The following is a 24,519-nucleotide window of genomic DNA, read 5'->3' as shown; positions in this document are numbered from 1 at the left end:
AGTTTACGATTCATTTGATATCATATTAGAACAGATGTCGGCATTTAGTGGCACAATTGTGCACACTCAATTCACACGTATCCTTATACTCTTTAGTTTAGTAGTCACTGAGCATTTGGCGCATCAACATCAATTGTGTGCGTCGCTCGAAATGTTGAGTAATGTTGTCCATATGTACATATGTATATTTTGAGTACGTATTTTGTAAACAAATATATGTATTAGGGGGTGTATATTTTGCAATAAAATGTATCTTACGATAAACCATTATTTTACGGAGTAGAATTGGCATTTGTTTATACTATTGCGTAAAAATGCGTTGCTTAAAGAAAAATAAATTTTGTTTTTAAAAAAAGTTAAAAGCTGGTTGGCTGAAAAATTAAGTGTCGTCTTTAGTTTCATTTGAAATAGTAAGACGGAGTAGGCCGTTTTCTGGTGGTAAATTTGTTAAACGTAAGACAGTAAAGATTTTCAATAAATTGAGTTATAATACCGAATTTATTGAAGGAGTAACTTTATCTCCGAGAACTGTAGTGCGTCGTACGGCTAAGTTAGGCATGAACATAATAGTGAATTTGATATTCCTAAATCTTTATTTTCCATTGAAAGCTTTTATGGTAATTTTCCGACAGGGTGGATAAATGATGTATATTGGAACGATTTTCCGTCATCCCTTGTCAAATTTGGTTTTGAGACAAACCGGTTTCGGCGTTGTGCCATCATCAGTGGCAATTTTCTTTCTGATCTGTTGTTGTCGTTTGTCCTGTATTTATAGATCGTAGGTACATGAGCAGGTATTGTCAAAATTGATGCTTGTGTATATTTTGTTATGTTTATATGTTGCTTTTCCAGTATATATCATAGTCGTCCAGGTCTTATTTTCATTTTCATTATTTCTTTTTGGTTCCCCATTTGTCCTTCTGAGCTTATCTACTAGTGCTTTTTTATATCCGTTGTTTGCAGCGATATTATATATGACTTCAAGTTCTCTCTTATATGCCTCTTGGTAAGAGGTGTTCTTTCAATTCTATGTACCAAATGCCTTAATGCTGCATTTTTATGCTGTTGGGGGTGATTTGAGTTATTGTGTATTATTGTGTCGGTGGCCGTTGACTTTCTATATATTTCATAGTTAAATCTTTTGGCTTCTTTACCAATATTTATCGCGAGGTCTAGATAGTTGATTCCTCCGTCTTTTTCGGTTTCCATTGTAAATTTTTTATTTCCGTGTTACTTCTTGAGGTACTCCAGTACAAGCTCTTCGTTATTAGTAGTTAAAACGCATATTATGTAATCCACGTATCTAGCATAAAATGACATGCCTAATTTGGACTTCAGCTCCTGTATGTACTTTTCTTCCAGATTTTGCTTTAACACTTCCATAAGAATTGCTGATGTGGGGCTTCCCATTCCAAGACCGTTTGCTAGTCTATATATTTTATTGTTGAATTGAAAATAGTTTTGACGTGAAGTGCTTCTTAGCGTATTTGTGATTTGCATAATTTTCACTTTGTTTTTTGTATTATGAACTATTGTTGAGCTAACTATGTCCAAAGTCTCCGATAGTAGTATAGATGGGTATAAATCTTTTATGTCAAAAGATACCAATTTGCTGTTCCTTGTTAGCTCCACAGTCTCAAGTCTCTCTACTATTGTTTTAGCTATTGCATATTCGTTCCTTAGCTCCAGAGTATCTTTCAATATCGTTTTTATACTCAGTTGAGCAGAGCTCACAGAGTGTATTAAGTTTGATTGGATAACGGTTGGTTGTACATATATAAAGGAATCGAGATAGATATAGACTTCCATATATCAAAATAATCAGGATCGAAAAAAAATTTGATTGAGCCATGTCCGTCCGTCCGTCCGTCCGTCCGTCCGTCCGTTAACACGATAACTTGAGTAAATTTTGAGGTATCTTGATGAAATTTGGTATGTAGGTTCCTGAGCACTCATCTCAGATCGCTATTTAAAATGAACGATATCGGACTATAACCACGCCCACTTTTTCGATATCGAAAATTTCGAAAAACCGAAAAAGTGCGATAATTCATTACAAAAGACCGATAAAGCGACGAAACTTGGTAGATGAGTTGAACTTATGACGCAAAATAGAATTTTAGTAAAATTTTGGACAATGGGCGTGGCACCGCCCACTTTTAAAAGAAGGTAATTTGAAACTTTTGCAAGCTGTAATTTGGCAGTCGTTGAAGATATCATGATGAAATTTGGCAGGAACGTTACTCTTATTATTATATGTACGCTTAATAAAAATTAGCAAAATCGGAGAAGGACCACGCCCACTTTAAAAAAAAAAAAATTTTTAAAGTAAAATTTTAACAAAAAATGTAATATCTTTACAGTATATAAGTAAATTATGTCAAGATTCAACTCCAGTAATGATATGGTGCAACAAAATACAAAAATAAAAGAAAATTTAAAAATGGGCGTGGCTCCGCCCTTTTTCATTTAATTTGTCTAGGATACTTTTAACGCCATAAGTCGAAAAAAATTAACCAATCCTTTTGAAATTTGGTAGGGGCATAGATTTTATGGCGTTAACTGTTTTCGGTGGAAATGGGCGAAATCGGTTGATGTCACGCCCAGTTTTTATACACAGTCGTCCGTCTGTCCTTCCGCATGGCCGTTAACACGATAACTTCAGCAAAAATCGATATATCTTTACTAAACTCAGTTCACGTACTTATCTGAACTCACTTTATCTTGGTATGAAAAATGAACGAAATCCGACTATGACCACGCCCACTTTTTCGATATCGAAAATTATGAAAAATGAAAAAAATGCCATAATTCTATACCAAATACGAAAAAAGGGATGAAATATGGTAAGGTAATTGGATTGTTTTATTGACGCGAAATATAACTTTAGAAAAAACTTTATAAAATGGTTGTGACACCTACCATATTAAGTAGAAGAAAATGAAAAAGTTCTGCAGGGCGAAATAAAAAACCCTTAAAATCTTGGCAGGTATTACATATATAAATAAATTAGCGGTATCCAACAGATGATGTTCTGGGTCACCCTGGTCCACATTTTGGTCGATATCTGGAAAACGCCTTCACATATACAACTACCACCACTCCCTTTTAAAACTCTCATTAATACCTTTAATTTGATACCCATATCGTACAAACTCATTCTAGAGTCACCCCTGGTCCACCTTTATGGCGATATTTCGAAAAGGCTCACCCCTGGTCCATATTTACGGCGATATCTCGAAAAGGCATCCATCTATAGAACTTAGGTCCACGCCCTTTTAAAATACTCATTAATACCTTTCATTTGATACCCATATCGTACAAACGCATTCTAGAGTCAACCCTGATCCACCTTTATGGCTATATCCCTAAATGGCGTCCACCTATATAACTATGGCCCACTCCCTCATAAAATACTCTTTAATGCCTTTCATTTGATACACATGTTATACAAACACATTCCAGAGTTTCCCTCGGTTCATTTTCCTATATGGTTATTTTCCCTTATGTTGTCACCATAGCTCTCAACTGAGTATGTAATGTTCGGTTACACCTGAACTTAACCTTCCTTACTTGTTAAATATTTGGACAGTTTGTAACATGGTGCCGATTTAACAAGCCGGACACGCCAATGAGGCCCATCATTAATTTTAAATCTTAAGGCCACAATAGAGGTGGACGGCTGACGTAATGATGGGCTAACAATGTGTTCGTGTAGAAACATGAGTTGGTCCATTGCTGCATTACAGTGGAGTATAATGGTAAGTACTCCAGTGGACCACATTATCCAACGATTTTTGCAGGGCTCATCCACACACTCATACATTCACAGACTTAACCGCTTACACAAACTAACACTTACACAGATACATTTAGTTCGCATCTTAACCGCAATGTTGATACGCCTTTGGCAACATGGTGTTTGCTGCAAACAACATGATGCCAAAGCGTGTTATTACTTTCCATGCAACAGGCTGGCTATCTACATTGACATATGTTGCGCGTTGTTTATGCCAATGTGGTGAAAGGTTGTCGTTACAAGGGTACTATTTTATATGTCCTTATTGCAAGGCAAATTTGGAAGGAGTTCATGGTATGAGTTATACTGCGTAGTATTATTATTGCATATTTTCATTTGATATAAAGCAAAAAAAAAAAAAACACACGACAACACGACAACGAGACAACGTGACAACAACGGCAGTGGCCTACAACAACGGCCCCTTGGCGCAACAAAACTAACCACGGTGACAAAACCGGCAGAGGCCCACAGCAACTACTATGGTGACAACAACGGCAGAGGCCCACAGTAACGGCCTCTTGCTGCAGCAACAACAAATTTACTGACAACATTGGCAGAGGCCCACGACAACGGCCTTTTGCTGTCCCAACAACAACAACAAAGGTAGAGGCCCACAGCAAAGGCCTCTTGCTGCAAAAACAATAACGAGAGTGATAACAAAGTCCGAAGCCCAGAGTAACGGCCTCTTAGGTTAGGTTAGGTTGAACTGGCCGGCCCATGAGGACCACACATAGGACACACATGAATGACTCCGTAGTGTTACCAGAAGTTTGTTTTAACGACCAAACTGAAAAACCCTATCAAAACCAGGACCTATGTTATAAAATAACTCCGTCCTCTTGGCAAATACTTGCTGCTTCTAGATCTGACAGCTGTATCACTCCTAATAGCTGGAGTCTTAGCCTGGCAAGCGCAGGGCACGAGCACAGAACGTGTTCGATCGTTCCCTCCGCCAGCCCGCACTTCTTACATCTGCTATCTCTGAACAAGCCTAATTTAAAGGCATTTGACGCCAGAAGGCAGTGTCCAGTCAGAATACTCGTCATGAGTATACAGTCCTCACTTTTTAATGATAGAGGCAACTTTGTTAGTCTAAGGTTGTAAGACCTACACATAATCTTCGACACTTTACAGCCACGCGCTTAAACCCACGCTTGGTCGATGTTGTACACCTCTCGCCTTCGCTTAATCTCGCCCAGTCTAATTGGGACGTCTACGGAGCAAGCTTCAAGGATGCGCCCTTTTTAGCTAGTTCATCCGCTTTTTCATTCTCCTCTATTCCCATATTTCCTGGGACCCAATATAGATGTAAGCTTCTCCCTGCCCCGATTCTCTCCGGAGACTGCTTATACTCTAACACGCATTTAGATGCTGTGCTAAGCGAGATTATTGCCTTAATTGCTGCTTCACTGTCAATATAAAAGCTAACACGGTTGCAGCTTAAGCTATTTCCTTCCAGGGTTCTACTGCTTTGGTTACAGCTACTATTTCCGCTTGGAAAACGCTACAGTAATCCGGCAGCCCAGTAGGCAGAATATGCAGTTGCCTGGGGCACCGATTTTAGGAGGCCCCGAAAAATGAAAAGACTTTTAAAATTTTCTTACAAACATAAAATTCTAGAGAGTGAAAGAAAAATATAATCAGAACTGAAAATAAATTTTGCTCAAATAAATAAAACTCAATTGACCTCATTCAAAAGGCGACGAACGACCAACTGGACAAGGTTACTAAAAAGGATATTTCCGACTCATTTGGTAAATTGTATGAGCGTGCAAACAATTGTATCGAAGTGAAAGGAGAGTATATTGAATAATAAAAAAGGTTTATAACTTTTCTTCAGTTGGATGGTCATAGTGGTGAAAATCTAGCGAATCAAGCTTTAAAGTTTCTTACTGAAGGCTGTGGTTTAGATATTCAAAATTATAGAGGACAATCATATGACAACGTATTAAACATGTCCGGAAAGTATAAGTGTGGAAGCAAGAATATTGAGTTAGAATGAAAATGCAATCTATGTTCCCTGTTCCGCGTATTCCCTTAATTTGGTTGGAGAGCATGCTGTTTTTATACTCAGCTAAGCAGAGCTCACAGAGTATATTAATTTTGTTCGCATAACGGTACCCTGTAACGGCATAAACTAATCGAAATAGATATAGACTTCTATATATCAAAATAATCTGGGCGAAAAAAGAAATTCATTTAGCCATGTCATTCCGTCCGTCCGTCCGTCCGTCCGTAAACACGATAACTTGAGAAAATTTTGAGGCATCTTGATGAAATTTGGTACGTATGTTCCTGGGCACTCATCTCAGATCGCTATTTAAAATGAACGAAATCGGACTATAACCACGCCCACTTTTTCGATATCGAAAATTTCGAAAAACGGGAAAAGTGCGATAATTCATTACCAAAGGTGGATAAAGCGATGAAACTTGGTAGGTGGGTTGAGCTTATGATGCAAAATAGAAAACTAGCAAAAGTTTAGACAATGGGCGTGGCAACACCCACTTTTAAAAGAAGGTAATTTAAAAGTTTTACAAGCTGTCGTTGAAGATATCATGATGAAATTTGGCACGAACGTTACTGCTATTACTATATATGTGCTAAATAAAAATTAGTATAATCGGATGACGAATACGCCCACTCTTTAGAAAAAAAAAATTTTAAGTCAAATTTTAACAAAACTTTAATATCTTTACAGTATATAAGTTAATTATGTCAACATTCAACGCCAGTAATGATATGGTGCAACAAAATACTAAAATAAAAGAAAATTTTAAAATGGGCGTGACTCTGCCATTTTTAATTTAATTTGTCTAGAATACTTTTAATGCCATAAGTCGAACAAAAATTTACCAATCCTTCTGAAATTTGGTAAGGGTATAGCTTCTATAACTGTTTTCTGTGAAAATGGGCGAAATCGGTTGAAGCCACGCCCAGTTTTTATACACAGTCGACCGTCTGTCCTTCCGCACGGCCGTTAACACGATAACTTGAGCAAAAATCGATATATCTTTACTAAACGTAGTTCACGTACTTATCTGAACTCACTTTGTCTTGGTATTAAAAATGGGCGAAATCCGACTATGATCACGCCCACTTTTCCGATATCGAAAATTTCGAAAAATGAAAAAATACCAAAATTCTATACAAAATACGAAAAAAGGGGTGAAACATTGTGATTGGTTTGTTTTTTGATGCAAAATATAACTTTAGAAAAAACTTTGTAAAATGGGTGTGACACCTACCGTATTAAGTAGAAGAAAATGAAAGAGTTCTGCAGGGCGAATTCAAAAGCCCTTGGAATCATGGCAGGAATACTGTTCGTGGTATTACATATATAAATAAATTAGCGATATCCGACAGATGATGTTCTGGGTCACCCTTGTCCGCATTTTGGTCGATATCTCGAAAACGCCTTCACATATACAACTGAGGGGCACTCCCTTTTAAAACCCTAATTAATACCTTTATTTTGATACCCATATCGTACAAACACATTATAGAGTCACCCGTGATCCCCCTTTATAGCGATATCTCGAAAAGGCGTCCACCTACAGAGCTAAGGCCCACTCCCTTTTAAAATACACATTACCACCTTTCATTTGATACCCATATCGTACAAACACATTCTAGAGTCACCCCCGGTCCACCTATATGGCGATATCTCGAAAAGGCGTGCACCTATAGAACTGTGGCCCACTCCCTTTTAAAATAATCTTTAATACCCTCCATTTGATACCCATGCCATACAAACACATTTCAGGGTTACCCTAGGTTCATTTTCCTAAATGGTGATTTTCCCTTATTTTGTCTCCAAAGCTCTCAGCTGAGTATGTAATGTTCGGTTACACCCGAATTTTTCCTTGTTGTTGTTGTTGTTGTAGCGATAAGGTTGCTCCCCGAAGGCTTTGGGGAGTGTTATCGATGTAATGTTTCTTTGCCAGATACAGATCCGGTACGCTCCGGTAACACAGCACCTTTAAGGTGCTAGCCCGACCATCTCGGAACGATTTATATGGCCACATTAAACCTTCAGGCCATTATCCCTCCCTCCCCACCTCCAATTCCAACGAGGAGCTTGGGTCGCCAGAGCCTCGTCTGTTAGTGAAACAGGATTCGCCGCGGATAGGTGAGGTTGCCAATTGGGTTTGGAGAAGCTGTATATTGCGCTGGCAACCTGAAAGGTTGCGCTACACAGCCCCTTGAATCTGGTATTTTAGTCGCCTTTTACGACAGGCATACCTACTGGGCGTACTAAAAAATTAAATTAAGAATGAGAAAACCTTGAAGACATTGCATTGCGTACAGTACCAGTGTGTCAACTAAGCGATAAATGTCAAAATTACAAACAGCCTCGCTCATCTGATGCAAATATCAGGTCTAGAGTTGCATTTTTGGTACATAAGTGTACTTTATGCTGAGTTACATTTGATAGTTTAATAAAACTTTATAGTTTTAACAGATGAAATAGTTGCATATATTTCCGCGGAAATATATATAAGAGAAGATTTGTAGCCACCAACAATGCGGAAACATATCGAAAGCGAAATTTATTTAAATTAGAGTCAAAAAGGTCTAGAGAAACTTAACAAAATATAAAGCGTGTAACATGTTTCCCTGAGGAAAATTTTCACTTCTATGGCTGTTTACACAAATGCATAAAGCAAAATTATATAAACGCTTTGGTTGCTTCAAAGCAAAGATAACGCAAGGCGTTTGATTGTTTCTCGTATGGCGTCGTCAAAGCGTAGGCATGCAACCAAATCGTTTATGTAAATCGTTTGATGCTTCGCCCGACAAATGAGTTACATTTATGGGAGCTCCTATATTTTGCCAAGCAAAGTTTGCTGAATATTAAAGGACTCAAAAAGTAGGGAAATACTCAAAGCAGGATTTACAACTCCGCTTCAAAGCGAAGAAGTTGGCAAGGAGTCTCATTTTTATATTATGGGCCTGCGAAGGCTTCAGACCGATGCAACACCACCAAAGCGTCATTGTAAATCCGCCTTAATTTCTGTCGCTGTGAAGGTCTCCCGCATATTTAACGGTGCTGTGGGTGGAAGCAAACCAAAGAAGTGGGCAAAAATATGAGGGAATGAAAGCTTAACTATTAGATACGTTTTTATGCAATAACATTGTTGTTTTTTCGTTTAAAAATGCTGTTACCAGATTCTTTTATTACACAGAAATTCAGAAATCTTAGAAAATATTTTACCGATATACTTTGTTGTTGAGTTTAAATAGTTTTTCACAATATTTGAAAAACTCTACGATTTCTATGCTGTTTACACTTAGAGAAGTAACCTTGTATAATAAATTAAATTTTTAATGAAAGTCAATAACTCTGAACTGAACAATTTTCGCCATGAAAAAAATTAAAATGCTGTGGAACAGGAGCAACACTTTTGTGACTACATAAACCCTGTTTCAATCTTTTACGAACCCTAAATCACCGTTTTCAACCGAAACAACAATGGCAACCCAGATTTTCCCGTTATGCTCACTGAAGCGAGTGCCTGTCAGAAAGAAGTCAACACACTTGTACTTATACACTATCAGACATTGTCAACTCACGCTGGGAAGCACATTCGAATGCGACGAATGCAGTATACGATTCATTTGATATCATATTAGAGCAGATGTCAGCATTTATTGTGCACAATCAATTGTGCACAATCAATTCACACGTATTCTTATACTCTTTAGTTTAGTAGTCACTGAGCCATTGTAAATTTTACGAAGTAGCGCAACTAACAGCTGATCGGTGAAATTCGCACATTCATACGCACAGTTCTCGACTCAATTTAAAAAAAAAAAACTTTAGATTATTTAGCTTAAATTTCAAAGTGAGATAAACCTTACCAATTGATGTATAAATAGAATATATAAGGAGTATTTGTTGTTATTAAAATAAGCTTTTTATTTATATTAAAGTTTTTAACATTTTTTTTCCACTTTAATTTAACAATCTCATGCGTTTTTAAAGCATTTTCGTGCATTGAAATACCACCATGTGCATATACGTTTTGACATTATAATTCAACTCGTTCGTGTTTGCCATTCTCATTGTTTCTAAATTCGTAAACAAAGACTGCAGCTATTTGGTATGATTTTTCGAAAAAATTTATTATTTTTGTGAAATTTTACACTTAATCTCTGGTATTGTGGTGGTCAAAAGGGTTTTATGCAAAAATACTGTGGCGTAAAACGCGACAATGTATTTCGTAATGTCGAAGTACTTATATGTGTATGTATTTGACGTGGAAGCTTGCATTTGAGAACACGGTTGCCACCTCCGTCCATTTGGACAAAAAATGGCCCTTTTCAACGCCATATGATCCGCTGGTCCCTTTTTCTCAATTTTGGTTCTTGTTCGGCACAGATTTGGTACTTTTATTTCTTTTTCACTGAAACAAAAATTCAAAATACTGCTAATAAAATTTTCGGCAAATCTATTACCGACACATAATTTTCAATTTACTTCCGTAAACCCATTATATACATGTACATGTAGCTTAAGTTATTAGAAGTTAAGCAACCCTATTGTAAATATTGTAAAACTATCGATATGAAAATAGAGGGCAACCTTGAAAATAAATGTGGTGGCCGGCACTTCCGGTAAATCTAAAGACTAGAAAAGTCGTGTTTCAACTTCGTATAAAATAATTGAAATACCTAACCAATTTACACTTCAATGGAATTCTTACCACGAAAATTGCTCTATCTATAAAATGTAGCAGAACAATGACATTTCATCCAGTAGATAATTTAGGCAAGGCATTAAAAAGGGAAGTGTTGAATGTTCGGGAAAACATATTGTCATTAATTTTTGATAAAAAAACGGACTTATCAGAAAAAAGACTTGTTTTTGTGGTTAGATATTTCGATCGGTCTTCAGTTATTACACAGTTGAAACTTTTAAGACGCAACTCACACTTATTGAATCTAGGCTCTAGTATGAAGTTTAAACTGTTAGGGAAAAAGTAAACATCTATAAAAATAGCATTAACACTACTGCTTAGTTTTATTTACGATTTACTGAGTTTGCCAGAACGCAAATTTTTTAACCGTTCTTTAATAAAACCTAACTGCGCTATGCACCATTGAAACATTCCAATTGTTTGTATACCAATAAAAAACTTAAAATTTGTTCTGTTTTTTAGATCTGGTTTTTTGTCTATGCATTTTGGTCCTAAATGAAAACATTGTATGGCAACCGTGTTTGAGAACGAATGTGACAAAGTTGCATTTTTCAGAACAAAAATTTTTTTTTAAATAATGAAATAGTAGTATGGAAGCGACAGCCATAGTAGTAGACAGGTATGTGAATATTAGCAAAGTTTAAAAACAAAGCATTTTTTCTTTGAAAATAATCTAAGGGAAGATGCACACGAGGCGTATCTTCATAGACGCGTATTAGGTACAGCATAAGAAATCTTGAGGCCTAGAAAATCGTAGCTGCATTCCATATTTTGTACGCGTCTACGAAGCTATGTCTCGTGTGTATCTTGCATAAGTTTAGCTTCTTACGAGATCCAACATTTTTAATTAATAATGATAAATAACGCGAGAAGCATTTAAGCTTAATGTGACTTTTGAGTCGCTTTGGCACTTGCGTTGCGTCTACATCTGACTTTAAACACACGCGCTTTAACTGCTTCAATCTATAAGCAACGCACCGCCAACGTCAAAGCAAAACACAAATAATTAAAAACTTAGGGTTCTTCTTGAAGTTTCCCGGATTTCTTGAAAAAGAATTTCTATAGTCGTTCAACTAAATAAAAAACATAATTTTGTATTCAGGTCGATTTCGTGATCGATCAGGAGAGACGGTGGAACATATCCTCCTGGAACGCGACTGATGAGGGCACAACAGATCAACGGTCGCAGTGCAATCCCCAATAAATTTTCTACCTCTCTTCATGTTATAAAAATAGTTGTATTTCATTTTTCCTCACGTGACAGGGGAACTTTTAACGTCCGTTATTTTAAAGTAACCCTTATTTGACGAATCACTGAACGATTTCTTTCAAATAAAGCGTTTGTTAGCGTTCACCGAAGATGGTGAAAACGAAAACGGCCCCTGGAATTGTTATCTTATATAGCCAAAGAAAGTTATGCATAAGCAAAATTTAGTCAGCACAAAACGAATAGTTAGAGAAAATTTAAAATATAATGCATATGTATAAAATGCATGCAATTTATGAAATCATTTTTATTATATAAAATTAGTTTGACATATCAATATTATTTTAGTCCTGCTACTTTTAACACATTTATAATATTTAAGAAGAACATTTAATAAGTAAGAAACATGATTTAAAAAAGGAGCAAAACCTTATTACATTTTTTCATTTTCGTACTTAATCCCTTTTGTGATTCAGGATTTCGGGCAAATTTTGAAAAACCTCCGAGCATCAATTCCTTCATTATATGACATTCGACTGTCTAGTCCACTGCCTTCCACTCTATTCGCAACATAAGGACTATTTAAGCTGCCACACTATATAGTAAACAATGCACTCAGCATTTGGCGTAGCAAAATTAATTGTGTGCGTCGCTCGAAATGTTGACGAATATTGTCCATATATATGTATATTATGAGTACGCATTTTGTAAACAAATATATGTATGTATTAGGGGGTGTATATTTTGCAATAAAATATATCTCAGGATAAACCATTAATTTACGGAGTAGAATTGGCAAAATTTAAAATCATACATTCTTTTTTATACTATTGCGTAAAAATGCGTTGTTTAAAGAAAACTAAATTTTGTTTTTAAAAAAAGTTAAAAGCTGGTTGGCTGAAAAATTAATTGTCTTCTTTAGTTTCACTTGAAATAGTAAGACGTAGTAGGCCGTTTTCTGATGGTAAATTTGTTAAACGTACGACAGTAAAGATTTTCAATAAATTTAGTTATAATACCGAATTTATTGAAGGAGTAACTTTATCTCCGAGAACTGTAGTGCGTCGTAGGGCTAAGTTAGGTATGAACATTAAATCTAAAATCGAAAATATTTTACAAGATTGGAATTTTTTTTCGATATTCCTAGATAAAAGTACGGACGTTACCGATGTTTCTAAACTGGCAATTTGTATTCGTAGCATAATAGTGAATTTGATATTCTTAAATCTTTATTTTCCATTGAAAGCTTTTATGGTAATTTTCCGAAAGGGTGGATAAATGATGTATATTGGAACGATTTTCCGTCATCCCTTGTCAAATTTGGTTTGAGACAACCCGGTTTCGGCGTTGTGCCATCATCAGGGTCGATTTTCGTCCTGATCTGTTGTTGTCGTTTCTCCTGTATTTATATTTCGTTGGTACATGAGCAGGTATTGTCAAAATTTATGCTTGTGTATATTTAGTTATGTGTATGTGCTGTGTGTTCATTCAGAACCGAGGGTGGTTTACTACTAATCGATTTGTGTGGCTGACTGGGGTAGGTAAAAATCCGTGATTTTAGTCGTTTGACTTTCTTTGTGGGTTTGTTGTTTTGGTGTGTTAATTGTTTTGTGTTTATTTGTTGTTGCGTGTTGTCTGTTGTACTTGTGTGATTATTTTGTTTCTTGTAAACAAGTTTTAAAGGTTCGAATATTGTGTCAGAAATTGTGTTTATCTGTTCGCTTATTATTCTACCGTCGAATGTTTTCTGTTTGTAGATTTCCATGTTTTCGAGTACGTTGAGACGTCGGCCCTTTTCTTGTATGTGAAGAACCCTAACTGTTTTATTGATGTTTGCTGGGGGACATTCATTCTCGACCATGTGATTCGCGAAGTTAGACTCGGCTATAATGTTTGGATTCCGTATTTTTTTGTTGTAATCTCTAATACGTTCTCTGAACCTCGTTCTTATTTTCCGTCCTGTTTGTCCTATGTAACTATGCTGGCATCCGCAGGTAAGCTTGTATACGTCGTGGCTGTTAAACGAATCCTCTGAGTAAGTGTTAGTTCTTAGTTTTCGCCCTAGATTGTTCGATGTTTTGAATGCTGTGTTAATGTTGTATTTTTTAAAGAAATTTGCCAATTTATATGTTGCTTTTCCAGTATATGTCATAGTCGTCCAGCTATTATTTTCTTTTCATTATTTCTTTTTGGTTCCCCAATTATCCTTCTGAGCTTATCTACTAGTGCTTTTTTATATCCGTTGTTTGCAGCGATATTATATATGACTTCAAGTTCTATATTATATGCCTCTTGTGTAAGAGGTGTTCTTTCAAGTCTATGTACCACGTGCCATAATGCTGCATTTTTATGCTGTTGGGGGTGATTTGAGGTATTGCGTATTATTGTGTCGGTGGCCGTTGACTTTATATATATGTCATAGGTAAATCTTTTGGCTTCTTTATCAATATTTATCGTGAGGTGTAGATAGTTGATTCCTCCGTCTTTTTCGGTTTCCATTGTAAATTTTATATTTCCGTGTTGCTTGTTGAGGTACTCCAGTACAAGCTCTTCGTTATTAGTAGTTAAAACGTATATTATGTCATCCACGTATCTAGCATGAAATAACACGCCTAATTTGGACTCCAGCGCCTGTATGTACTTTTCTTCCAGATTTTGCATGAACACTTCCATAAGAATTGCTGATGTGGGGCTTCCCATTCCAAAACCGTTTGTTAGTCTATATATTTTATTGTTGAATTGAAAATAGCTTTGACGTGAAGTGCTTCTTAGCGTATTTGTGATTTGCATACTTTTCACTTTGTTTTTTTGTATTATGAACTATGTCCAAACTGTGTCCAAAGTCTCCGATAGTGGTATAGATGGGCATAAATTTTTTATGTCAAACGATACCAATTTGCTGTTCCTTGTTAGCTCCACGGTCTCAAATCTCTCTATTAGGTCTGTAGTGTCAGCTGTTGCATATTGGTTCCTTATCTCCAGAGTATCTTTCAATATCGTTTTTAAATATTTGGACAGTTTGTAACATGGTGCCGATTTAACAAGCCGGACACGCCAATAAGGCCCATCATTAATTTTAAATCTGCACCATGTTACAAACGTCCAAATATTTAAAAACGATATTGAAAGATACTCTGGAGCTAAGGAACCAATTTGCAATAGCTAACACATCAGAACTGATCAAGAATGAGTGTTTCCCAGCTAACATAAAAAAAACAGTTAGCGTTCTTCACATACAAGAAAAGGGCCGGCGTCTCAACGTACTCGAAAACATGGAAATCTACAAACAGAAAACATTCGACGGTAGAATAATAAACGAACAGATAAACACAATTTCTGACACAATATTCGAAACTTTAAAACTTGTTTACAAGAAACAAAATAATCACACAGGTACAACAGACAAACACACAACAACAAATAAACTCAAAACCATTAACACACCAAAAGAACAAACCCACAAAGAAGGTTAAACGACTAAAATCACGGATTTTTACCTACTCCAGTCAGCCACACAAATCGATTAGTAAACCACTTTCGGTTCTGAATGAACACACATCACATACACATAACTAAATATACACAAGCATCAATTTTGACAATATCTGCTCATGTACCTACGAACTATAAATACAGGACAAAAGAAAACAACAAATCAGAACGAAAATCTACACTGATGATGGCACAACGCCAAAACCGATTTGGAAAATCGTTCCAATATACATCTTTTATGGTAACGTTATCGGAGCGTCTTTTTTCAAATGGCATATTGTAATATTTTTTATTTTATTACGATGTTAACATATATGAGTTCGGAATTCAATGCGAGTTTAAAGTGCTTATCTCTATCCTCAGCTTACTTTTTTCATATATTCATCGAACTTAATTATATTTTATTGGAAATTATATTATGAAAAAGCACATCGCACCCTAAACCAAAAACGCCACAACTTAAAGGCCATTTTTGTAAAAGTTTTGAAAATTTTGTGGTGTACAGAAGCAGTATCATATAGCTAATCTGTTACTGAGTCGTAATAGTTTTTGGTTGATGTTGCGATATATGTAATTTCGAATATAAAATAATTACATACAATAAAAATAAGAAAAAAGTATTTCATTGTGTAATATTCTGAGCACATTTTTCAACTATATTTGGGTGACAATTCCTGATCAACAGTATGTTGTTTAAATTTATTGAAGTTAACTTACTTCGCTGCTTCGAACAAATATATTTCAAATCCGAAAACGTTTGTTCGCAATAATATGTAGAGAAGAATAGTGATGAACATTTTAAAGCATTTTTTTTAATTGAGGATAATCCTCCTCGCTCAAATTCTTCCAGAAGTCAATAGTGTTTGTGACATCTGGAGCAACCATTTCACTCCTGAGTATGACGAGCTCGCATTGAATTGCGAACTCGTATTTGCTCACATCGCAATGAAAAGGTGCTTCGAAAAGGTCGATGACTGGTTTGACATTTTCAAAATCTTTAAACCTGTCATCAAAGTTTTCGAAAAGCGTTTTTTTACATCTAGTGCTTAATTGGGACACTTTTTGGAAAACTTGAATAATTGTCTGAGCGTATTTCACACAGAAGCAAAAAATTTTAGTTTTGAAAGCACTTAAGGCTTTATAGGCATCTGGGAAACTTTTAAATTTTCCTTGAAGTTCCAAGTTAAAATCATTTAAAAACTTTTTTACGTCGGACAAGAATGCCAAATCTAAAATGAACGTTTTGTTCTTCAATAACGAGATAAGTCGGAATTCTTTTTTTTTTTCAATTTCCATGAATTGTAGAACTTCTGCCTTTAAGTCGAACAGTCTATTAAGGCAGTCGGCGCGGATCAACCATCTCACGTCTGTGAACATTTTAAGGTCCTTTGCTGCAGCATTTTTGTTTTTAAGAAACATTTTAAACTTTCTGTGGGAAAGTGACTGGTGGCCACCACATATTTTATTAATAATTTCTTCTGCTGTTTTCATACCAGCGTGATTTGATAAGAACTTTAAGGAGAGAGCCGCCTGGTGTATAAGGCAGTGGAAGGTTGGTACTGAAATTCCATTAAGATTTAGTTGACCTACGAAGCCTTCGTGCCTACCGACCATAGTGTTCGCACCATCTGTACACACTCCCGAAAGTTTTCCCATATCAACGAAGGAAAAAAGCTTTTCATTTACAACACTGAACAAAGATGCTCCAGTCACGTTACCGTAAAAGCTTTCAATGGAAAATAAAGACTCAAAAATTTCAAATTCACTATTTATGCTACGAATACAAATAGCCAGTTGGGAAACATCGCTAACGTCGGTACTTTCATCTGGGCATATCGAAAAAAATTTGCAATGCTGTAAAATATTTTCGATTTCGGATTTAATGTTAATGCCTAACTTATCCGTACGACGGACCAGAGTTCTCGGAGATAAAGGTACTCCGGTATTATAACCTAATTTATTGAAAATCTTTACTGTCGTACCTTTAACATATTTACCATCAGAAACTGTCTTACTATTTCAATTGAAACTAAAGGCGACAATTCATTTTTCAGTTTCGTTCTACTTTTTTTTCATTAGTAGAACTATCCATTGCAGTCAACCAGCCTTTAACTTTTTTCAAAAATAAAAATTGTTTTCTTTAAACAAATCATTTTGTTTCCTTTCGTTTAATTTGTCTTTATTTTTATGAAAAAAATTAAAATGTCTTTTAAGTGTAGAAACGCGGTTATTTAAAAAGGACTTGTAGCAGAAAATACATTGTGTTTGCCCAAAAGGCATAAAATATTTTCCGCTTGCCATTGTGCGCATTAAAATAATAATAGCAAACGGTCTTTACTTTTCGCTTGCTAATAAGCGAATGAAGAACGCAAAATTATGCATCAAGTGATGTGCGCGATTATCGCGCTCTCACTAACACATCTGCATTTCAAATTTGCCGTCATCTGTATTAGAGGCTCTAGAAATCATTGCTGATGAACCTGGGTGGACGCGGGCTTAGCACCTTCTAAGCGACCGTATATGTATACGATAAGCGAGAGCACAATTGTTACTTCGTCAAAATCAACGACAGGTCTTTTAGTTTATTTCAATGGTCGTACAGTAAGGAAGTGTCGCACGTGCGCTTAAAATAGAGTACCAAAAAGTGCATGTGACACGTGCTCAAAGTTCAAGCATTGAAATCAAACTGAATAAATAATTGATTTTGCTTTCGTGCACTCAACGCGCTCGTGTATACTAACACATTCCCAATTTCGTAACCGTGTAAATGTAGTGGTGCCCAACGCTGCTGATGATGAATGTTGATTTTATTGAACTTTGTTTTGACTGCTATGCGTTCAGTGAGTAATCATTGCGAAAGTCATTGAAAAAGCATTTTTGTACGTATCGTTAGAAGAGAGTTTAGTTTCATTCCGTTCAGTTCAATGATTTCGAGGAAAAAAACAAAACAATTATTTTTTTTTAATAATTTGGGAAAAATTTTAACAACGTGCCATCGGGACGGACAAGGCGACATCTGTTTCGATTATACCTTGTAAATCTCTTCAAAGCCTTTTCTCCCGGAAGTGGGATTTGAGCCCTCACTCCTACGATGGTTGAAGAGTTACAAACGCATTCAGCCACGTCATGCCTTAGTTGTTGTAAACCTTATCCCAATTGCCTTTTTTGACTCGTGCAGGTTATACAGAAATCGCAAAACGTACTCTTCGTAGAAAAAGACAACCTACAACAGCAACAGCGACTCAAGAGGTTAGGTATACTTTTTATATGTATATATTTATATTGAGTCAGATTTATTGAACAAAATCGATATTGATGATATAATTGATGAATTTGCCGAAAACAAATGCAGAAAACGACATGTTTAAAATGTAGATTGTAATTTTATTAATATTACATTGTGACAATAAATTTATAATGAATGATATAAGTTTGTATTTTTTAATCGAAAAAAGAACGGAACGGACGTGAAAAAGGGGCCACCAAAATCGATGGTTGCCTAGCGCCCCGTTGAGTGTTAATCCGGTCCTGGGTCCCACATCGAATCGCCTGAGCAGTTGGTTGCTGACCAGCGTCCACAGCAGAGGTGATAGCACCCCTCCCTGCGGCGTGCCCCGGTCCACTGATTTAGTGGCCTCGTACAATCCCCATTGTGATGTAATCTTCCTGCAATTTAACATGCAGCCGATCCATAATCGCCCATTTAGAAACATTATTAAAAGCCTCGGCAATGTCTAAGAAGACTCCTAGAGCATATCCTTTATATTCCAGGGCTTTTTCTATAGGGTGGTAATAACCCTATGCAATGCGGTGTCTACCGAGTTGCCTTTGGTGTACGCATGTTGTGTTGTGGAGAGGAGCTTTTCATCCACGTTGGAGTTTATGTACACATCTATCAGCCTCTCAAAGGTTTTGAGCAGAAGTGATGTTAAGCTAATGGGTCTTTAGTCTTTGGGATACACGTGACCGATCTTCCCGCCTTTGGTAGGAAAACTACACGCGCAGTTCTCCAAGAGTGCGGTACATGATTCAGTCTTATGCCCCCCTCGAATATTATTTTAAGCCCTTCCACGACCACTCTACTTGAAGCTTGTAGCATGGCCGGTAATGTACCATCTGGGGCCGTGATTTAAACTTAGAAAATGTCTCCACTACGCACTCGATCTTGGTATCGATCCCCAAGCCTGGCACTACCTGCTCCGTGATCGAAGTGTGAGTGCTGTCTATTAGCTCTCCAAAACCATCTCCCGATGGGAAATATGTTTCGAGAAGCACCTCAAGGGATTCCTCGCTGTTACGTGACCATTCCTCGTTTCCTTTCTTTATTAGTCCATGGTTTATGTTTCCCCTTGCTAGGACTTTTCTCAACCGTGCTGTTTCGGTGGAGCACTCTATATCCGTACAGAAACTTTTCCATGAGATTCTCTTCGCCCTGGAAATTTCACGCTTGTAGATCCTCAGTAGATCCTTGAACTCGTCCCGACACGCTTCGCTTTCTGCGGTCTTTCTTAGCTTAAACATTTATCTTACCTGTCTTCTTGGAAGAATCAGCTGATTGCTCCACCATGGCTGCTTGTCATCTGAATCTTCTTAGAGCGCAAGTTTGGTTATACGCAGTCATAAGCGTCCTTGTTAGGAATTCATTAGGCTCCTCCAGTTCCTCCACATTGGCAACCTCTTTGGGTTGTCCCAGTTTTGTTTCTACCTGTTTCTGAATTTATTCCAGTTCGTTGACCTAGAGTTTCTAAAGGTTCCTTCCTTCTCTACCATCTTTAGAGGGATGCTGAAGCTGATATACGCATGGTCGGAAAGGATGGTCTATAAAGAACCATCCAATCCTACCTCGATATATCACGTTCGGATCTCAGTGTAATATCCAAAACATTGCTGGATGTTGGATTAATATATGTCGGGACATTTCCCTGTTGGATATTTGCAAATTGGTTTGCAGGATGTAACAAAACAGAGATTCGCTTCTCTCGTTCGTATCTGCTCCTCCCCACGCATTGTGGTGCGCATTTGCATCCGCGCGTATTACCAACCGTTTTTTGACCAACCCCCTTCGTCCTGTACTAGCCTCTTGCACTCCATCGGTGGAACCTCCGTAGCATGGGCCATGTAGCAGGATCCTAGGATAAGTGCCTTCTTATTCCTTTGCTCAACGGCCACCACTACAAGGTCCTCAGTGGTGTAATTAGGCAGCATATACGAATGCAGCTCGCACCCGTCCTTCCGTTTGCGCGTAGTAAACGCCAAATCCGCGCGCGCTAAGTCCAGAAACGAACCCTCCTCAATGGTTAGGAGGAGTTTTTCGACGCTACTTTACTGTGTAGGACTCGCAGCACCATTAGGCTGTTTGTCACCCTCCATCACTTTCATCGTGACGTCGTCGTCCTCCCCTTGCCCTTTTGGTTTAGAGTATTCGCGGCCCCTTTCAGCCTCTCGTAACTGTTGTGCCGGGTGTATCTCTATGCTACTGGCAGCACCATTTGGCTGTTGGTCCTCTTCTAACACCTTCGCGGTGACGTCGGCTACCTCCACCTGTATTTTTTCTCTTAGTCTTTTGAGGTCCTTTTCGACTTCGCCCACTTCTAGCGTGTTACAATTTTTATCCTCGTGACGTCTTTTTCTGAGTCACGTATAAATTTTTCCTGTACCAAATGACATTTTTCCAAGCTGCGTGTACAATATGTCCTTCGCCTGCTTGTTTATTTGGAAGATGTAGAACTGACCTTCCTCCGTAGGCTGAGATACAGTACGTACCTTCCAATTCTGTGTCGGTTTGTTCGGATTCTGATTCTGAAGAAGTCGCAGTGTATCCTCCGACTTCATCACGCATGTTATCCATACGTTAACTTTTGGTACCGTGGGATTTGCACTTTATCCACCACCTCAAACTGCGCGTTCGTAACTTGCTTTTGGAGGTTTGGAACCACTTCCCCCCGCCACCGCAATCTCGCGATGTTGTCGCACGCTATCATCTTTACACCATTATACCACACCCTCGAATCAAAGGTTGGAAGGGGCTTACTTGGTTGTTCCCGCATCATTTTAAGCATCAAGCCAATAAGCTCCCTCTCTGCAGATATCCACCTTTCAGTATCAATCTGGCCGAAAGGAATGCTACAATCAACCAGCACCACAGTCAGTGACTGCTTTGCCATGTGATACTCGTCTTCTCGGGAAAAGCCGGAGTCTTAGTGTTACCTTCCTTTGGCACCTCCGAGAAAGCCGGAGTCTTAGCTTTAACTCCCTTTAGCACTTCCGAGAAAGCCGGAGTCTTAACGTTTTCTCCCTTTGGCTTATGTCAACGACAACTTTAGTGACAACGTTGGTATATGCCCACATCAACTCTCTTGTTGCAACAACAACTACTACGGTGAAAACAACGGCAGAGGCACACGGCATCGGCCTTTTCCTGCAACAACAATAACTTGACTGACAACATTGGCAGAGACCCACAGCAACGGCCTCTTTCTGCAACAACAAAAACTACAGTGGCAACAACGACAGAAACCCACATCAACGGCCTGTCGCTGCAAAAACAACTACTATGGGGCAACGGCCTTTTCCTGCAACAATAACAACGACAGTGGCAACAACGGCAGAGGCTTACTATAACGGTATGTTCCTGCAGCAACAACAACTTTACTGACAACATTGGCAGAGTCCCACAGCAACGGAATCTTGCTGCAGCAAGAACTACTACAGTGACAACAAAGGCAGAGGTGCACAGACACGGTTTCTTGCTTCTAAAATAATAACAACAGTGATAAAAACGGCAGAGGCGCAGAGTACCGGCCTCTTGCTGCAACTACAATTACTACGGTGACAACAACGGCAGAAGAACATAGTAACGGCCTCTTGCTACAACAGCAACAACTTTTGACAACATTGGCATAGGCCCGCAGCAAGGACCACTTTCAGTAACACCAACAACTACAGTGACTAAAACAGCAGAGGTCAACAGCATTAAGCGATGCATCGGAATAAGAACGGCGAGGTAAGACAGCCGCATAGACAAGACAAGTAGACCTAAAGCTGTAGGACAGATGGTCCCCAATAGCGAGGTGGCAACTACCTCGAAAGCTACAAGTCAGAGGGAGGACGTGATAAGTTTTCGAAGTGCCAACCACGGAAGTAGGAGATAACGCTAAGACTCCGGCTTCCTCGGAGGTGCTAAACGGAGGTAACGCTAAGACTCCGGCTGTTCCCGAGAAGATGATTGATGTGGCAAATCAGTCACTGACTGATCATAGCATTACTACTGAAAGGTGGAGATCTGTAGAAAGGGAGCTTATTAGCTCAGTGCTCAAGATGATGCGGGAAGAACCAAATAAGTCCCTTTCAACCTTTGATTAGAGGGGTAGTATAATGGTGTGAAGATGAAAGCGTGCGACAATATCGCGAGCTAGATGTGGCTGGAGGAAGCCTTCAAGTGCAAGGCACGAACGCGCTGTTTGAGGTGGTGGACAAAGCGCGAATTCCCACGGTACCCGAAGTTAAAATATGGATACCATGTTTGATTAAGTCGGAGGATACGCTGTGATTTCTGCAGAATAAGAATCCGAATATACCGACACAGGATTGGAAGGTACTTGCTGTATCTCGGCCTACCGAGGAAGGTCAGTTCCACATCATCCAAATAAACAAGCAGACGGAAGATATATTGCATATGCAGCTTGGAAAAATGTCCTGAGATATGGGTAAAATTTACATGCGACTCAGGAAAATAAGTCCCAAGGATAATAAAAAGGGCAGGTGGAGGTAGCCTACGTCACCACGAAGGTGGTAGAAGAGGACCAACAACCAAATGGTGCTGCGGATCATACAGAGGAACACCCGGCACCGCATTTACGACCCGAGAAAAGAAATCTCAAAAAGGACCAGGCCTAAGTTAAGAGGGGTGACCCTACAGGAGAAACCTTGCACAAAATATCTAGGAATCATCCTAGACAGTGATAAATGCTTACAGGAGTACCTGTCTTCGTAGACCTACCTCCGGTGTAAAACACAGATCAATGTCCGTTGATCTTCGGCCCAACAAGTTGGTACCAATCGGTGAGCTGGGGTGTTCAAGTCCACCAGCCTTGGTTTGGCCGAGGAGGATTATCCACCCTCCTCTTCCATTTTCGGGTAATGGCACCCTGTTGCACGGCAACTCCACCGCGAGCTCCGTGCTTGCCTCAGTATACCTCTTTCATAGATTTTATAATCTCGGGTATCTAATTGTCAGGTCAACCAGATCGAGATTTGTGTATTTTGTCGCAATTTAGGAATGTGACCAACCTTTTCTGTCCTGCAGTGTTACAACAATGTATAATACATTGTTAACGACGGAGCTGATTTTGCTCAGACATTGCGGCACCTCCCTCCAACGCTATGCACCACATGTTATGATCAAAAACGCACGTTCGCTGTGAACCAACTACCGACGTAATCTATCAGCGCAAGTGTATTTCCTTAATGAGTAGCTACTGTAATGTTCCATAGAGTGAGATTGTCATATAATTCCGTTGGGTTTATTAAAACTATCTGTTGTTTTGTCAACAGACAGTGATGCTCACAAGTACTTCCGACACAAACACTCATAAGATACATCTTCACTAATCATGGTACTAAACCACTTGCGCAACAAGACACATCTCGCTATTCACAGGTACTTGCGTGTTTAAGATAATGTTGCAACTGAACCAAGCTAAACGTTCTATTCAGTTTTATGCAACTTTGTTCTACATTATTTGCTACTTTATATATGCCCACATATTCATCGTTATTTGCTACTGTGGTATACAACTTCTAATAACTCGCTTCGTTGTATAATCTTCCTCATTATTCTTCAATTACGCTCCGTTTTATTCCACAATTTAGGGCTGTGGCCAACCTTTCCATTCATAGACCTGTGTTGGGGGGCTTTCCCGCCTCAGCAATATCTTTGCAACAGCAGCTTGCCACACTGCAGTGATCTAACATAGTTAAATCTGCCACATTTTTGGATGTGGCCATCCATTCTGCGCACGCCTCCTATTCGCTACGCAGTCTAAGGCAGCCTCAAACATCTCAAAAGACGAGATGAGCACCGCCCACTCGTACAATTATCGATTGTTTTTCGGCTGACGATAGACATACGTTTCTCCTTTCACCATCTTTCACCGTTTTTTACCATCTCTCTCCGGTTGCCACAATTATGGGATGTGACCAACCTTTCATCTGCCCCCAGGGTCAGTTTCTCAATGAAATTGGATATCTGTGATAAGCAAGAGACCGAATTCCCTTGGGTCTTGCGTCCCCAAGGGAAAACAAGTCTACTCAGA

General features: G+C 38.4%; 1 protein-coding gene across 2 annotated transcripts in view; it reads right to left on the bottom strand.

Moving 5' to 3' along the window:
• Window positions 1-24,519, bottom strand: part of LOC137235468 (uncharacterized) — a 718,941-nt gene that overhangs the window by 153,284 nt on the left and 541,138 nt on the right. Inside the window, exon 4 of one of the 2 annotated variants that reach the window (XM_067758465.1) lies at window positions 10,146-10,212. The exons of the other annotated variant lie outside the window; for it this stretch is intronic. Coding sequence (XP_067614566.1) covers window positions 10,199-10,212 — 14 coding nt within the window. The 3' untranslated portion in view covers window positions 10,146-10,198. Of the gene's footprint in view, window positions 1-10,145; window positions 10,213-24,519 lie in introns of those variants that run through there. 2 annotated transcript variants of the gene reach the window in all.

Source organism: Eurosta solidaginis, chromosome X, assembly GCF_040869045.1.
Source record: "Eurosta solidaginis isolate ZX-2024a chromosome X, ASM4086904v1, whole genome shotgun sequence".
Lineage (NCBI taxonomy): Eukaryota > Metazoa > Arthropoda > Insecta > Diptera > Tephritidae > Eurosta > Eurosta solidaginis.
This window is presented reverse-complemented; position numbering and strand designations above follow the sequence as displayed.